Raw genomic sequence first — 18,489 nt, forward strand, 5'->3', positions numbered from 1 at the left:
CGACTCCTTTGGCTCTGTTGGCGACGGCTCAGTAACACCTATTGGAGATTGGGCATGGGTTTCACAAAATCGCTCGGTTTCTCTCCTAGGTCGATGGGTTTGGGTATATTGGTCTCGTTAGCCGAGGAGGCCGAATTGGTGTTGTTAGCACCATCATTCGTAGCCATCAGAATCAAAACGATAAAATAGGGTTTTTGAGTGTGTTTGTGTATGAATAGGAGGATTTGATGGAAAAAACAGAACAAGAAATTTCAGAGAGAACCCAAGATTTGGTGATAGATATAGGAGATGAGCTCATGAGCGGTGGCTGTCGAATAAAGATGTTTTTGGAATAAAGTTAAAAAAGAAGAAAAAAGAAAATAAAAGATAAAAAAAATATTATTTTAATGTATAGGAGGAGATAAAGGAAAGTTGTTGTAGAGTGTTTTTGTATAGGATAAAAAAAGGTGGTTTGGTTCCCTAAATTTACTCTAAATTAGGAAAAAAGGTTGGGAACCTGCTGCTAGTGCTATAAAGAGTAATGCTACATATCATCCCCTTGTCATCCTTTTATCCTCTTAAAATTGATGTGACTCTTAAAATCACCATTGAATTTATGATAGATCATTATTGGATTTTGATCCAATGGTGATTTTAAGAGCCACATTAATTTTGAGGGACAAAAAGAAGATAAAGAGATGATATATAACATTCCTTATAAAGATGTCTCGAAGAGTTAAAAAATGACCAAAAGTCAAAGTCTTTCGGCCTACACGACAATGTCGTTGCACCATGGCACTCTGTGACATCAGGGCTCTTACCTACAGCCCCTTGTTCTTCCTCAAATTAACTTGGCTCCAAAAACTTTGCCGTGGCGTCCAACCCCGAACTCGCTAGCCAGGTCCTCCACAGTCCACACACAGTCGTGCATAGCTACAGTGATATGTGGGAGGAAGAGATGCACCTGGTTGTCCATGACCTGAAGAGAGATGAGAGGGTGAGGACGAAGGGACTGGTTATTATGAAGCGCTTGCAATTGATGTTGTACAGTACAATGTCATCTACCCAAAACCAGATGAGCCGTGATTTGTGTGAAGGGGCTAGGGGTTGAAAGAGACTTCAACGGCGTCAAGTCTAAGCTTATGCTTCGTAAGTCTTAAGTGCAGTAAAACGACGAGTTTAACTCAAAACAATCTGCACCCTTTATATTTTTACAATAGATGTACACTGAAGCCAGATCCAGTTGTACCGGCCGGCCCATCTTCTCTTCTCTCAAATCAAATGCTCTGCTCCCGCCTCCCAAGATCACCCTCCTCCTCCTTGTTAGGAGCACTATTCTTATTCAAATACGGAGGCCAACGGCTGATATCTACCACAGCAGCTCCAGACCTGGTTTATTTGCTAAAGCGGTGCTCCGACCTCAACCACATATTCCAAACCCACGGCTACATGGTTCTCAGAGGCCTTGACCAGGACAACCTCCTCCTTAGCCGATTCATTGCCGCCACCTCCTCTTTGGGCTTCTCCGATTACGCTTATTCAGTCTTCACCCACAAAGCACAACCGGACATATATCTCTATAACACCATGATCAAGGCTCTCTCTGAGAGTCTCTGTCACACTCACTCTGCCAAAGCGGCCATCTTTCTCTATAACAGAATTCGATTCGCCGGCTTACGACCCGACACTTACTCTTTCCCTTTTGCACTCAAGGCCATTGTTCGACTATCCGCGGTTAGATTCGGAAGAGTTATTCACTCTCAAACTATAGCCACTGGGTTGGACTCCCAAGTTAATGTGGTCACGGCCCTGATTCAAATGTATTCCTCCTGTGGATGTGTTCCCGATGCCCAGAGACTGTTCGACGGGGTGACATTTAGAGATGTGGCCCTGTGGAATGCAATGGTTGCAGGTTATGCTAAGCTTGGTGATCTAGACACTGCGCGGGAGTTGTTCGAGCGCATGCCTGAAAGGGATGTGATTTCTTGGACTGCAGTCATTTCAGGGTATGCTCAGATGTCCCGTCCTGACGAAGCGGTCTCGGTCTTCCGCAGAATGCAACTTGAGGATGTGGAGCCTGATGAAATCGCAATGGTGGCTGTACTCTCTGCATGTGCCCAATTGGGGGCCCTCGAGCTAGGGGAATGGATTCATAACTACATAGAAAAACACGGCTTATACAAGATTGTTCCTCTTAACAATGCACTCATTGACATGTATGCAAAATCGGGCAACATTACGAAAGCATTAGAAGTTTTTCAAAGTATGAAGCATACTAGTGTCATAACTTGGACAACGATTATTGCTGGACTGGCTCTGCATGGACTTGGAAGAGAAGCTCTTGATTTGTTTTCTCGCATGGAAAGCGCTAGAGTTAAGCCAAATGAAATCACTTTCATCGCCATCCTTTCTGCTTGTAGCCATGCTGGATTGGTCGAAGTGGGGCGCTGGTATTTCAACAACATGGGATCAAGATATGGCGTTGAACCACAAATTAAACACTATGGCTGCATGATCGATTTACTAGGACGAGCTGGTTACCTCCAAGAGGCACGAGAACTAGTTAGGCAGATGCCATTTGAACCAAATGCTGCTATATGGGGCTCTCTTCTTGCTGCCTCTAATGTTCACGGTGATGCCGATCTTGGAGAGCATGCTTTGCGGCATCTCTTAAATTTGGAGCCACATAACAGTGGAAACTATGCACTTTTATCTAACATATATGCTGCTCTTGGTCGGTGGAATGACTCTGGGATGGTAAGGAAGGTGATGAGAGACACGGATATAAAGAAGATGCCAGGTGGGAGTTTCATTGAAGTGAACAATAGGGTTCATGAATTCATTGCAGGAGATAAATCACATCCGCAGTTCGATAGGTTATATGAAGTTCTATGTACGATAAATGGACATTCGAAGATGGTTGGGCATGTGCAAAAAGGAGGCGGTGGGCTGCTTGAATAAGTAATCAGGATTATATACTATTTAGAACATATGGTTTTGAACTAGCTTTGAGTACCATTAGGGACGTATGCCATAACCACCTGCACAGCCATTGCCTCATGAATTAAAAACTCAATTTATTCCAACTCATTGAGAAGATTTGACCTTAAACTTGTTTAAACAAGATCGGATGAGCGACATCAATTTTTTTGGACTCCTATGCAGTTGGGAGCCATTTTCATATTATAAGATGTCCTACCTGACGTACTCGATGTCGTGGTCATGAAGGAAGCTTCGGTGCATCAGCATGTTTTCGCCTGCCATTTCATCAACAAAGCAGGTATTTTATTCCAAATTTATGTCTTTTCAAGCAGCTGAATAGATTAGCTTTACAACGACTTGTAGGGGCTTTCTTTTCATTCCCTTCCCCTTCCTTCCATGTCCTACTCTATATTCTTACAGGCATAGCGTGCATGAACCCCCATGTTTACTGAGGGAAAAATGGATCAGCGTCATTCATAATATTGGCTTCCCTACTGCACCTGATGTTCCTTTTATGTGTCAGAACCCGTTAAAACAAATACGAAGGAGCCATTCAAAAGAACTCGTGTGTTCCATGAGTCATTGGCTGTCAATAGAAGACTATTTGGAAAGCCAATTGGCACCAATAATTGGATTTATCTAATTTGTTGGTCACTGATTTTGAAATTCTTGGGGCGAATTTTGAATAAGGTCCATGGTAAAAAGTAAAGTAGTGTTAGTTGCATTGCTAGTGTCACGCATTAGTTTAGTTGGCAAAGGTGTGGGGTAGAATAGTTTTGGACAGCTCTGGTAAGGGTTTGCTTTATTTGTATCTCTGCCTGTTTTTTTATTTTATATTTCTAAAAGATGTGTGAACTAAAAGGTTGATGACTCATTGAGATCTCCTTGAAGAATATTAATGCTTTCTGTTAGACTTTGCAAGTAATCTATAAAAAAGAAAAAAGAAAAATTGTTTACAAACTTATCCGAACAAATACATTTACATTTTTTTTTTAATTTCTAAAAGATTGCATGAACTAAAAGGTTGATGCCTCTTTCAGATCTATTTGAATAATAATTATGCTTTATTTATAACTTTATAAGAAGGCGCTATTATCTCCAAAACAAGTAAATGAGCTCAGTGCATAAAAAGATGTGCAAGAGAAATAAGAATAATGATACTCTTTACATTCATTTCACACCAGCTGATATGGGAAGTCACTTAAAACACGTTACGTCAACAAGTGTAAAATAGGTTCTATAAATGGGTTTTATAAATAGGTGTGAAGAGTAGCATTACTCAAGAAATAATTCCAAAGATACATGTTTATGTGATCAATACAATTTTTCCTGAGCTACATCCAAAAATTTGGCACTCTTTATTCCTTTAGTTGGAGGGTTTCAGCTACAGACGTTGGCATAAATCTGAAGACAATTTAGATAAGGTACACAGACACGTCTTGGTACATTATGCTTATGTGCATGAATGATGCATTTCTTTATTAGAATGAAGTTCCTATCTAGCATATACAAAAAGGGGATCATGTCGCCGGTCCATTGAGACTTCCACCCTGACCACCACCAGCAATAAATCGGCAAATAATGTTTGCTTAACTTCTTCTTCTCGTCACAGAGTCACTTCAATGCATTAAAAATTGCCAATAGCGTCGCTAAACACTTTAAAGCATTAAACCATAGAAGAAGTCGTGCTCAAAACCCAAGTTCTGAAATCCCAATCCTAGAACTGCACTGGCATATACAATCTGAATTTTCTGTTTAAGGAGTTGACATATTCCTGACCACAATAGAATAAGAAAACTTTTTAGAATTTGTTAATATGTGCAGGAACCATTAGCTGTTAGTTGTTAGCCAGAGTTTCATATTTTGTGCTCAAAAGTCTGCTTGTAAAAACCTGTTGCTTGAGAAACAATGATCTGGATATATCAGCAAATAAGAGCTACTTTTTTCTTTTCTTTTTTTCTTCTTCTTTTCTTTTTTATTTTTTATTTTTTATTTTTTTATTATAGATAATAGGAGCTACTTTTAGTGGAGACTTTTATATTCCTTACCTGCGCTCTGTGCACATTCTTGTGATTTAACAAAAGGTGTGGTTTGTTCCTCTGGATTTGGATTGACCATCAATAGAGCTATTTGTGATCTTAATTTTTGTGGGCCAGGTATTGTCCCTTTCATTGAGCTTCTAGATGAGGTGTCAGAGTCCTCCTTTTTACTATTTTCCACACCTATTCCTGCAGGAACTTGTTGACAGTCTGGTTCCACTGCTGATGAGAACAATGAGACGTTAGAATCTTCTTTTGGGTTGACAACACTATAATCTAAATCAGATGGCAAAACGTGGCAGCAACCAATGTTCTCTGGCAAGAAACTGACTGGGCATCTTGTTTCACCTTTTACCGCCTGAATCATAGACATTAAATTGATACCATTATCATCATGATCTGGGTAGAAAGTACAGCCACAAATATTGGGTGAAAAAGAAGTGCCACGCTCATTGTCCACTATTAATGGGCAATTTACCAAATCTCTTTTTTGTATCATTAAGTCACCATCAATCACATGCAATACACAATTGGAACCAGATCTTGAGTCCTTACTGAGGCAGTCCTCCATAAGTGTTTGAGGTTTATCAACATCAACTTGTTTCTCCAATTTTTCAGGGTAAAAGATCTCTTTCGTTTTAAAGTTATAATTATGCACTTTCCCATCTCTAAGTTTGTTCTCTTTCTTCTGCCCATTCAACCCATATTTCTTCTCAGAAGTAGGAATAGCTAGAACCCGTTTACTCCTATGAGAACAACTATTGATAGAAGGTTCATTCTTATGTAGATGAAGCCACTTGTCAACCTTCATAAAATTTGTAGAGCTACATTTATTTTTCAGTCTATTTCCACATCCCTCACTATGACTAAGGTGAGCATTTTGATTGAGTGACCCCCTTGGTGATATTTCCTGTTCTGGGAATGCAACCGCTTTAATATCACATTCAGATGTGTCTTGGCTGTATTCTGTTTCAATATCTGCAGTACCTTTCGTGTTCAAACCCAACACACAGCTACTTCTGGATATACTGCACTCTGAGCTGTAGTCTGAATTACCCTTTACAGGGAAGGTCACAGACTCAGCACGATGAGACACTGGCCTTCTCCTTCTTGCAGGGAATATGTGTTTCTCTTCTAAATTTGGGTAATCTAGTCCAGATTTTCTTCTGCTGCATATAGTTGGCCTCATAAATCTTGGTAACTGTGACATGATACTTATGGGGACATCTCTAGTCTTGTTACTTAAAATTTCAAGATTAGGTTGGGGCAGTCCAATAGATAAATGGGTATCATCCAGCTGCTGACTAGAATTTTGTCCAGTCCTTGTTATTGTTTCTAATTTCTCGTTTAACTTTTCAATGTTTCTCCTAACATTTCGACGCTCTTCCTCGACCATTTTCATCTTTTGCTGCAGATTTCTCATTGCAACTTCCTTCTCGTTCCTTTTTTCCTGCTTTTGAAAATTTCACCTCAGTGGTCATATCAAATTTCACAAGATCAAAATGGATATAAGAAGCAACATTAAGCATCAGTCGCCATGAAGCTTGGAAATGGCAATTCTAGCCAATAACCAGGTAATGCACCCTACACATTAGTTGTTGGTGGAAATGTCTTTATTGTCATTTTTTTTTATGGCCCTGGTATTGTCATTAAATTGTGATTGCTCACAGCCGTATTGGATGTTATTTGATGCACCAAAATGCTTATTCATATGTTATAATCTATAAGATTGTTAACAGGAAACATCTAATAGAGTGCATCTTTTTCTAAACTGTAATTTTCCTGGATAATAATTATAGTTTAACTAGACTATTAACATAATCTTCTTTTGTCCTGTGTGATTCTCATCAAAGTCAGATTTGAACATTTTATAGATGTGGTTTCTTGTTCTTTTCTTTTCTTTTTTTGTGTTTGTCTCTCTTATTACGTGTTTTATTGGTAATATCCGTTCCTCTAGATATACAAAATTTAATAAACATCTATCAAGTATCTTGTTCCATCATAAAGGCTCTATCACGTTTATTCATATATGTAGTATAAACTCATCAACATCTTATCATTATTTAATGAATTAAAAACATCAAAGTATGTAACTTTTTCTTGGATCCCGATAATTTAAATTTGGATCTTCTTTTTACTGTTTAATCTTACTTTTCCAGCTTCTATACTTGGGCAGCAAGCATTATTAAATTTCTTAAATGGCAATGTAAGATACACAATGTTAAATTTACTTACAGTTGAGTCTACAGTCCCCAGCTCAATACTTCTAGCCCTTGTTGCAAAATTTAAAGAACATATTGTCTCACACAGATCTTCTTCTTTGGGACTAACATGGACAAGCATCAGCGTTTTTGAACCCTCTCCTGAAGTTAGGAAGATGTTGGATGAAGGCAAGAGAAAGTTTCTATTAGGCTGATAAACAAGAACAATCATATGCATGCCAGAAGCACTGATAGGAGGGGAACATTCCAATGAAATATTCATACCGTCTCCCTCCCTAGCAGAAATTTACGTAGAATTATTTCCATAAATAAATGTGACTATGAAAGAAGAGATACATGTTTACGTTTGCTCCATGAGTTTCCCAAGTGGCACCCTTGAATGGTAAAAACAGACCACCACCCATCCCATACCATATATATGATTAAGGTTGGGAGTGGCTTGTTAGGGCTTGTGATTATTGTTCTCTCCCAACTTTGACTATATGGTATGATATAATGACTAGATTGACCATTTCGCATGGCAGGTAATAAAGAGGTCAATAATGAAAATAATTACCGAGAGAATCTTTAAGAACTTGCGTCAGCTTGCTATTCCTGTCAGGAAAAATAAAAAAAAAAAAAAAAAATTTAAGTTCTCATTTAGGGTTTGATCCATAATGCTGGAGAAGCCCACTAAATAACCAACCCTTATTGACAGGTATAATCATACATAATAATCACTATTTCACTATTTTCATTATTTATTCCATTATTTCGACTTCCACTAGCTGGACAGCTGAAAAAGTTAATCGAAATGCAAATTTTTGTGCCCATCATGTGACAATTTGGACTGTAACCAAAATGTTTTCTAACTGCATTCTCATCATTTTTCCTTTCTCTAGTTCTTTTCCTTTTTCCCATAATATTTTCGGAGTGTATTCCATCTTTTCCCATTTCTTTAGTTCTTTTCCACTGTAGTGGAAAAGATTCCCTCTCTTCCTTTTGGCCTTGTTTGGTAAGGAAAGGGAAATTGGTAGTGGGAGTTGGAAGTGATAATTGGAAGTGATAGATGTGATATAAAGTAAAAAAAATTTGTATAGAAAAGTGAAAAAAAAAAAAAATTGTATTACAGTGAATTTTTTTTATTTAAATAATAATAAAAAATTATTGATGTGATATAAAGTTAGAATGTTTTGAAATTGATTGTTTTTGGGATAAGCGAAGAGGGAAAATGAAAAAAATAAAAAAAATTATCCCCCCTTACCCTTACCTCCCTTTGGTTTTTTTATTTTAAATGATTGAAAATTAAAATTGATGTGATATAAAGTTGAAATAATTTATATGAAAAAGTGAAAAAAAAATAAAAATAAATAAATAAATAAATAAAATAAATTGTATTGTAATGAATTTTTTATTTAAAAAGTAATAAAAAAGTATTGATGTGATATAAAAAGTAAAAAAAATTAAAAATATTTTAAAGTTGATGTTTTTTTTTTAGAGAAGTGAAGGGAAGAGGAGGGAAAAGCCGTTTTCAAACGGCTCTAGTCAAACAAGGTCTTTATTTATTTTTATTTTTTTTATATATAAAGGTCTTTATGTTCTTTAGCTTTCTGTTTCTCAATGTACTTAAAAGGAAAGTTGTTTCTCAATGTACTTAAAGTTGTTAGTCAATTAATCTCACTGACCACGGATGGGTCAACATAATAAAACAAGAGTGGCATTTAATGAAAAGCTCCTTTCTGATTTGTGTCAAATCCTACATTAATTGAGTTGACTTCGATAGTTTTCCAGTGGTCTGCGAGAATCTCGTTTCTACCTTGATCAATGATATAACTTTAGTTAGAGCTAAATGGCGGAGAATTCAAAAAAAAAAAAAAAATATATATATATATATATATATATATATATATATATATAGCCAGCTGCTACTCAATAAGGAATAAGGCTTCATTGAGTTGAGTGCTGCTGTTACCTATAAGGTACATGAAACCTTCTCCTTTGAAGGGCATTGATGACATCTCCAAGCGCAGAAAGTGCTAAGTTAATGGCTTTTCCTTCTTCAAATCTTCTCCCCGATGCCTTCGTCTTTAGTACACGCTCACTTCCACCAAGGTCAATAAACCAAACTTTATTTGTTTCCCTTTGCCTCTCAGGGGCATCGAAACATGTGATCGATAGGCGAATCAGGCTATTAAAGCAGCAAGCAAAAAGGATAAACTCAGAACAGAACATCATTATTGTTCACTGATCAGTTCTAGAATTAGTACTTCGAACTCAGAGCAGATTTATGGTGTTCAAGCTTCTCTCTCACTCCTGCTAAACGGAGTTCAGTATTTTGGGCCCCTGTTTATTCAAACGTTGAAGACAGTTCTTTATAATTTTATTAAGGGAAAGGACTTACCTGTGTGATCTGCTAGAATTCGTGTTAGAATTTGTTGAAGCAGTTGATCTGGACTGGCATCCTAGTCTATACAGTCTCAACGCTTGGTTGAAGTCACTCACTTGGATGGCCACAAGGTTGTCTATTTCAATCCCTCCCTTGGGATCTGTTTGGATAGAAAGACTGTACAGAATTTATTTATAAAATTATGTCAGTAAGCACTGCCTTTACACATCTAACAAGTAGAAACTTAAAAGGCCCAGGAGTTTCATTCTCCAGTAAGCTTTCATCGTAGTCGAGGCAACAATGAGAGATGCATTTGGCTTAAGCATTTGAGAATCATAGTTGAACATAGATACCGAGAATTGATGTAAACAACAATTTTGTCTAATTACACCATGAAAAGGATGTAAGCTCCGATACTCATTCTTCTTATAGACACATGGTAACCATGTGAGCCAGAACTTGTCTTTTACGTTCAGTAGGTTGGGGATTGCGGTCCAAAATTTAGGTATTACACATACATTACTGGCAAGTTTATTAGCATATGATTTGATTGAGAGGCTCCCACTTCCTAACCTCAATGTACAATGAAAAAAAGAAGTAAAATAAAGCTGAAGGAACCCAATCAACTATGTCAGTTGCAAATCCATCTTAATACCTTCAGAATGTAATGAAGGGAAGAAGGACCAACAACCCAACTCAAGTTAGTGTTGTTTAGGGGTGAAATAAATTATTAGATTTGATCTGGAGTAAAAAGTTTACCCCTATTAACCAAATTTTTTCTTCTACTTATCATATTTTCATTTTAAGCGTGCAGTAATTGTAGCTAGGTAAATAAATGAAAATCTGATACCAAATTATCTTGTTTAGATTTCTCTGCAGAAGTGGGCTGCTTATTGGTTGAATATGCAAGAAGAATAGGCTCCAATTTTCTCTACCTTAGATTCCATTTATATACTAATTAAACATATCAAAAGTGAGCATTTAAAATGAAGTTCCTGATGAATGACTGCCTATAAGTGCATCTCACCATGGGGGCATAGGATCCATTGCTTTTCTCTGTTGAGGGATGAGCAAGTCTTTGAGATTTCCCATGTAAATCTCAAGCATACTGAAAGTGAACAGAAATGCATGGTTACTATCCACCACTTGCTTAAAGAGTGCTTCAATTGCACGGGGCACCACCCCTGGAAAATCTGGAGTGCCTTCCTGTGATTTTTTTTAAAAAAAAAAACCAGGAACAAACATTGTACGAAATTAATTTAGTGATAGCATTAATTAATTCAAAGCTACAAAGTGGATTAGTATGTTAAGTCATCAGTGAAGTAGGATATGAACTACCATCTGTATTTGATCAGTCATAATCATGTTTTAAGCTAGAAACACCAAAGAATTTGTCTGAATATGCTATATGTGATAACTTATTTTAGTCACTTTGTAACAGAGAAAAGACAAGCCAGATCAGGGCATGCCATGAGTTTGAGGGCACCAAGTCTTTCGGTATCTGGTTCATTAAGCCTAAACCATGTGATAGGTCAGAGAACAACGACAAGCAAACAGAGAGAGCTCCTTTAGGGTAGGAAAGACCACAATAGCTACTTTCGGGTAGGAGAGACCACAGTTGTTTGATAAAATTTCTCTACGAGGATTTCTTTATTGATCGATAGTCCTTAAATAAGAAAAGCTGCTGCAATTCTAATACAACTCTAATCCCAACCCAACTAATACATCCAAATCATAAGAGATGAGTCCTAAACCAAATACCTATTAAGAGTAAATGGTCTTTAAATAGACTACAATAGGATAACCCCTAAATTAATAAGATTTCAAATATTAAAATTAACTTTAATCATAATCTTAAATATCCTAATCCTACTAAACCTCTCTCACCCAAATCTTTTCCCTAACACCATGTTGCTTGGCTATGTTATGTGGTAACTTGTAGCGGCTCCTCAGCATTTTTAGTAATAAGCCCATAATGGCATAAGAAGGTCCTCACCATGGTGAAAGTCTTCCCTGTGCCTGTCTGCCCATATGCAAAAATGCATGCATTGTAGCCATCTAGTGCCGATTTAATGACTGGTTCAACTTCAGAGAAGACTTCATCTGAAAATTGTCAATCTAATTCTTGGTCGCAAAACAGATAACTATATTTTATTTTCTATTTGCAGATAATGAATTGATTTGTTTGCTTGTATATATGCTAAGAAGAAGAAATGATATGAGAAAAAGTTTGATATAATTCAAACACCTTGTGATGAACCTGGTTGGAAAACCTTGTCAAAACTGTAACTTTTACTCTTATTATCTGAAAGCCTTAGAAGAACATTACTTGAATCGAAAGCTACAACAGGTCTAAAATGGCCAAAACTCTCCTCCACTGTGATGGGCCTTATACGACAATGTACACGAATGTTTCCTGCAGTGCAAATATGATGAGCACATTACTGCAATATATATTGGTGTTCCCAGCAAAGAAGCTACAAAGATTTTTCAGGTTGAGTGCAACCTATTATCCAATGAACTGATGACCCTACTTCAATCTAATTTGAACCCTTCTCCAAGATGACTACTCAAAGTTTATGATTTGGAAGAAGGCAATACTCTTCCTTGGCAATTTAGCATTGCAAAACCATACTTTCAGTCTACAAAGTAAAAGACAGTTTCAATTGAAGATGACTAACCTTTCAAGTCCAGAAAATCATTTAAGACCTGCCTTCTCTGAATATTCAGTTGACTTATGTTGGCTGTTAAGGCAGCCAGTTCATCTGTTCACGGGGCAAGAAAACTGATAGGCATGAGCGTAAACAGTAATTTTGAGTGATGGTGAAATTTTCACATGCATGTGCAGGCACACACATCTGCACACAGGGATACATCTGCAAACATAAAAAAGAAAGGATTCACCTTTAATCTTTGAGATTGCACTACCCAAATCATCATCTTTGTTTCTGAAAGAATCACTTGTCTTTGGGTTTGCTGACTTCAATTCAATGGATGGTCCTTCAGATCGTAGGTTTCTTATTATATCACAAACTGATTTGACCCAGCTGGAAGTAAAATGTGCCTTCCGTCCTTGTAGGGAATTAATTGTTTCTGTAAGGTTCTGAACAGGTTTTCTTGGCTCCATGGTCTTTGTCTTCTTCAGCTGTAATATATTATAGCAGGTTAGTCTTCCCTCTTCTCCTCTGTCCTTTAATCTATTATGTATGTTGTAACTGTACATAAATCGAACAAAATGATTTGTGGCACTGAAAAATGTGAATGGGCAGAATCATGGATATGATATTGTATAATCAATGGATAATTGGATATATTCTAAAATCAATTATTCAACTTAAATTAATAGGGAATCGGGGGAAAGAATATATATCTTTATGATGGGAAATGTCTCTCTTCTAAGACATTCTTACAAGATTTTTGTAATGATACGAAAGCTCTATTATCAATACACATGTAACACATACCTCTCATACATTTAGTGCATGGAGAACATCCTCACATCATGACATATGATTTTTTTTTTTTTTTTTGTTACAATTTTTTTGATATTATAGCATTGCTCAATGTTTGTTACTGAGGAACAAGTGGCTTAAGAAGAGGGTCACCTTTGATAACCTTTAAAAGTGGGTAAAATCGTAGTCAAATAGATTTCATCCTTTAAAGGTTGACAGGGAATGTTGTAGAGATTGTAAAGTGATACCAGGAGAGAGCAAAACCACCCAATATAGGCTGATAATACTATATGTTCATATTAGGAGATGGCCAAAAAAAATAATAAAGGATGGGAAATCCAAGAATTAGGTGGCAGAACTTGAGGGCGAAGAAGCAAGTTTTGTCTAAGAATAATATGGTTAAAGAAGGCAAATGGGGCTTAGATAAGATACTATGGAAGAGTGGCTAGGCTGCTAAGGAAGCCCATAGTTTGTTAGTTTCCTAAGTCTATCAATCTGTTACAGTTTAGGTTTAGAAGGCATAAAAGAGTTTGTGCAAGAGGAAAATCATCAGTCGCTGAGACTGAGAATCGGCAATCAATGGAGACAGAGAAGGACGTACGGAGAGCAGGCTCAATACGATGACGACAATGCAAAAATAAAACATCCAATTTCATTTGTTTGTAAACAAGCTAAACTACACCATGTGAGAAGACACAATCATAGTTTTATTGGTGTGGGGACGAAGATATAAAAGAAAATGTAACAGAAAGATGGCTGTGTTTCATTTAGTGAAATATCTGGTGAATGAATCTACAGAGAGAGTACCATTAATCTGGATTTCTCCGCTTAACGCTTCAAAGCTCCACAGCCGAAATTTGGATGTCTGAACAAGCCGTCCTGGACCATGAAAATGTCAAGTACGGCAACAAGGAAGCCCCGACTTATATCTCACCAAGTTGTAACCTTTGAATAAGCAAATGCCCATTTCAAAGAATTTGGAGTAGAATATTATAAGCGTAAGCGTAACTGAAGAAGAAGCAGAGAAACAGAGCAAGGGAGAGAAAGAGAGGTAGTTGAAATCTCAGAGGTGGGTTCAATGCTGACGAAAGAATTTATGTCTGTGTTCTTGCTATGACTAAAAGCTATTTCAACACGTAGGGAAAAACCCTGCAAACTTTTTCTTTATTAAGACATCTATGAAGGCCATGTGAAAGCATCAAGTTAAGCCACATTTTTTTTCATATATTTTACAGACAATCATTGTTGGATTCTTGCTTCTTGACAAAATACCTTCCCTCTCACTGCATGAGAGAGAGCAGCCTGTTGGTGAGGGCCCCATTACGGAGTGCAGCATGAAACATTTTCACTCTTCAGGTCGGTGGGTAGAGTGAAAGAGCCTAAAGTTCACTTTCACCGTCCCAGACTAAATGAGCTGCCATTAATGACTTGTATTAGAGCTCACCAACCAGGAGCTTTCCACATTCTCAATCTTCCAATCTCTCTCAAGCTCCTATCTTTAATGGATGGTTTGAGTATTTTAAGTTTGCAAACTACGCCAACATAGACCAATCAATGGACCTAAGAAAATTCGGTTCCATCTTACGATGATGACCCAAACAACAAGAAAAAAGTTATGATCAAACTTCCTTTTGTATTAATAATGTGTACTTGCTTTCGATCTCGTACTATGAATATCATTACATCTGTGGGGTGAATTTTTATATCTTCTTGGAACCAAAATAAACCGTCTCTTTAATTAAGTTACCAAATGTTCAATAAACTCATTCTTCTTTTTCTTTTTTTCTTTTTGTCCTTTTTCTCTGGGCATACAAATTTTGGCATGCCAAATGTTAAGTATGCAGATTTTTTTGTCCTTTTCTCTAGGCATACAAATTTCTCTAGTTAAGTTAAAAGACATACCAAATGTTCACTAAAACTTTTTTTTTTTTTTTTTTTTTTGGTCCTTTTCTCTAGGCATACAAATTTCGGTGTTAAGAGTGAAGATTTTGGTGAATGGTGGGTGAAACCTTTTTTTTCCCCTTAAGTATTAAAAAAATTTAAAAATTTTAAAAATTTTAAAAAATTTAAAAATTTTAAAAATTTTAAAAAATTTTTTTTTTAAAAAAAAGAAAAAAAAAAAGGATATTACAACAATGAATTACCGAGAATATATCTTTAACAGCAGAATTATATATGCTAAAGATATATGTTAGATATCTTTAACAGCCGCAACTTCCCCAACCCATCACTTTAGTTAATCACATTCTAAGTTATGAAAGTTACTTGAGGAAAAAAATGAAGACTTAGTGAAGGAATGGGTTTTTTATGGCGCTCAACCCCAAAATTAGCGTTACTGTATCTTCAATAAGACGAGAGCCCTCTCAAAAAATTTAAAAAAAAAAAAAATAAGACGAGAGCCAGTTACTTGGGGGGCAGGACTTGGGACATTTACTCGGTGTTGGATGGTGGGGACTCGGCAGTGCCATTTGTTTGATCCTCGTTTTTGGTTGGCATGACTCCGGCCATTTAACTAATGGGCCCTCATACACAAGATCACAACTAGGCAGAAGTAGGTTGAGACTTAGGAGTGGGCCTGTTATTGACCGCTATCTGTACGGTTATTGCAGTTATTTAAATGCGATTATTAATCATTATACAGATATCAGGTAACGTGCTTTTTTAACATTCTTTGAGCCTTTATTGTAATCTATTTTAAATGATTTTGAAAATATTGTAAGCATGATTTTAGTGTTTTGAGCCCCACAATCCTTAGAATGATTAACGATTCTTGTATTTGTTGTTGGTGAAGACGAATGGGGCCTGCCATGGTGGGGGCCCGTTGGATAGGGGATTGGGTAATGGGAAGGAGCATCTTAAAGCCTAGAACTAGATTATGTGGTTGGTGGTGGTACTCACCCAAATCTTTTTTTACTCAACGCTAAAAAGGGCTCCGTGGTTGGTGGAAACGACCTTTTTAGGCTCACCGGGCTCAGCTGGAATAGTCCGAATCACATGTACTTTGGATGTTTTTTGTTCTGGTGTAACTTGGTCCGTCCCACAATCATGGCCGGGATTTTGTCCTGTGAAGGATAGGAATTAGGGCGGACTGAGATTCAATTGTAAACCATTTTAATCAATTAATTAAAACAAAATAGTTAAGATTGTAACAACTCTACGTTGAACTTCATGAAAACAAAAAGATCTTAATTGCGTGAAAATTAGAAATTCCTTCTTCAGGTAATTTAAGGAAACTACTCTGGATAAGATCTGACTTCTATGCTGTAAAATTAATAACAGGAGATCTGCTGTTAAAATAATAAGCGACTGATATTAAACTTAAATATTTGTAGGCCAAATGTCGTCGTGCAGAGACAACATAACTTTTGGTACAAACTTTACATTTAACACCATGTAAGGATAAGGGAGAAACACATTCGCCAATGCATTTGTCTTCTAACATGAGAAATGACTATTCATGCTACAACACCAACTCCATCGCAATTATCGCCGCAGCCGCCACCACAACCGAATATGACCATGAGTTCAGAGACCTCAATTGACTAGGCCCCAGTCACTGGGACTGGCCCTCGATGGACGACAAGGAACAACTTGTTCTCAGATTACAAGAAAAAATTTATACTGTTAGTTTGTGATTGGCTGCATTCTATTGGACAAAATCACTTCTATGCAATGATGCTTATTATACAGGGATGCTATTTTATTCAGAATCTACACTTTAGCTATGAGCTTCCAGAAGACTCTGTGCAGAATTCAAAATGTGTTGATCGGATTCCTTGCATTCGTCTGGACGATTTGATATTTCATCTGGACGCTTAATTGTCCAAGCATCATCCGTCCGGACAATGAGAACTTTCCGTCCGAATCTTCCTCTGTGTCGAGAAGCTTCGAACTATTCCAAATTGCATCCGTCCGGACGTCTCAGCAACACGTCCGGACGCCTTTAAGTGTTCGACAGGTTGAAAGATTTCTTTCCAAAACACAGATATGGGAAGACAACTGCAATCGTCCGAATGATGTGTGTTCCCGTCCGGACGCTATCCTTGATAAGGCAAGTCGTGCACACAAAGTTCAACTGTCCGAACGTCAGTCTTCATGGTCCGAACGCTCAAGCTTCATATATGAAAATTTTGTGCATTAGTTCAACCGTCCGGACGTCAATCTTCATGATCCGGACGCTCAAAACCTTGATATGGAAAATGTGTGCAGCTAAAGTGCAACTGTCCAGAAAAAGGCAACACCGTCAGGACGCGGCTCAATTCAGGAAAGAATTTCAACAAATTTGGAAAGCTGATCACACAATTGTCCATTCGGACGCCATACGTCTACCATCCAGACGACGCCTAGGAAAACCTAATCATATGCGATTTAGGTCTTTTGTACCTTATAAATAGAGGCCCTTAGGCATGTTGATTGTAAGAATTCGGTTGTAAATCCTGTAAAGCTTAGAGAGTTCTATTTTAGAGTTATTGTGCCAAATCAGTCTCTCTCAAGCTGTTGTCGTTGTGTGCTGTTGCTGTACTGAAATGAAGTCTATCTTAGAGGTTGGCCCTAAAGTAAAAGATTCCATTGAAGACCTCTTAAAGTTGGAGACTTGGTTAGGAGGCGTTTGTGTTGGGTTACACATTAGAGTGCTAGATACAATCGCTGCATCGGGCATGTGAGTGTTACTGTCTATGTACTAGCTTTGTTTTCTAAATAGTGAATATCCTGAGTTAAGCCGTCTCGGAGTGATTTTTCTCTTAATTGAGTTTTCAATTCGTTAACAAAATTCTCGTGTCATTTAAATCCCGCACTTATATTATTTTGTTAACACATTGTGCACACATACACGGTTAAAATAGAAGTCATCTATTTTTCATATGCATTGGGAAACTAGCTAGCTATCCTGAAATTGGAGATCAGAGAAGGCATGCACCAGTCAGAAGCGAGCACCAGGTGGTTAACATTTAATTAATGTTCAATCTCTTTCCATGTGTTTCGCCTATATTGTTGAAGAAAAAAAAAAAAAAAAAAAAAGCTGCATCAGTGTGAACATTGGACAGCAAGAGTTTGATCTTTTTTTTTTTTTTTTTATTCCTCTGTTTTCAGACTACAGGACAGGGGGAGAATAGAGTTCACTAGCTTCCTTGACGTGGGAGTACTGTAAAATATTCTCATTAATATTGGTTTTCAGCCTTTGTTGCATTCATTTTTAACAAGTCTCGAATTAATTCCTACATTGGATGACCCTTCATGCTTTATGTGGCCATATGTTATGTGGAAGAGACTTAGCAGATGAAGTTGAAGATTTTTGCATTGAAATTGATTTAACTAGGTCTTTCACCTAGAGAAATCCTATGGTCTACAGATGATAACAAAGCAAATATGTAAATTTATTCAAAACAACAGGAAATAAATCATAAGAAGATATTTGATTTTGTTTTATTTATCAAATAATTAATATGGAA

The 18,489-nt window shown here is 37.1% G+C and overlaps 2 protein-coding genes across 5 annotated transcripts; one reads left to right on the forward strand and one right to left on the reverse strand.

The window, feature by feature from the left end:
• Positions 1–796: 796 nt before the first annotated feature.
• Positions 797–7,740, forward strand: LOC133878450 (pentatricopeptide repeat-containing protein At5g56310). 3 transcript variants are annotated; one of them, XM_062317008.1, is made up of 3 exons: positions 797–3,259; positions 6,415–6,574; positions 7,311–7,740. In XM_062317008.1, the coding sequence occupies exon 1, from the start codon at positions 1,261–1,263 to the stop codon at positions 2,938–2,940; it is 1,680 nt and encodes a 559-aa protein (XP_062172992.1). In that variant the 5' UTR covers positions 797–1,260; the 3' UTR covers positions 2,941–3,259; positions 6,415–6,574; positions 7,311–7,740. The 3 variants fall into 3 exon arrangements, with proteins under 3 accessions (XP_062172992.1, XP_062172991.1, XP_062172993.1); XM_062317007.1 differs by lacking the exons at positions 6,415–6,574; positions 7,311–7,740 and adding an exon at positions 5,196–5,331; XM_062317009.1 differs by lacking the exons at positions 6,415–6,574; positions 7,311–7,740 and adding an exon at positions 3,382–3,856.
• On the reverse strand, positions 4,006–14,210 carry LOC133878449 (kinesin-like protein KIN-14T). 2 transcript variants are annotated; one of them, XM_062317005.1, is made up of 12 exons: positions 13,847–14,210; positions 12,492–12,732; positions 12,269–12,352; positions 11,836–12,003; positions 11,584–11,690; positions 10,615–10,793; positions 9,603–9,764; positions 9,174–9,389; positions 7,779–7,816; positions 7,236–7,363; positions 5,010–6,453; positions 4,006–4,735 (listed from the first exon to the last, which is right to left on the reverse strand). In XM_062317005.1, exons 1-12 carry the CDS (start codon positions 13,847–13,849, stop codon positions 4,620–4,622), a joined length of 2,886 nt encoding a protein of 961 aa, XP_062172989.1. In that variant the 5' UTR covers positions 13,850–14,210; the 3' UTR covers positions 4,006–4,619. The 2 variants fall into 2 exon arrangements, with proteins under 2 accessions (XP_062172989.1, XP_062172990.1); XM_062317006.1 differs by having other exon boundaries at positions 4,011–4,735; positions 5,010–6,450; positions 13,847–14,207.
• Between the last annotated feature and the right edge of the window lie 4,279 nt (positions 14,211–18,489).

The sequence above is a fragment of the Alnus glutinosa genome, chromosome 9 (assembly GCF_958979055.1).
Source record: "Alnus glutinosa chromosome 9, dhAlnGlut1.1, whole genome shotgun sequence".
NCBI lineage: Eukaryota > Viridiplantae > Streptophyta > Magnoliopsida > Fagales > Betulaceae > Alnus > Alnus glutinosa.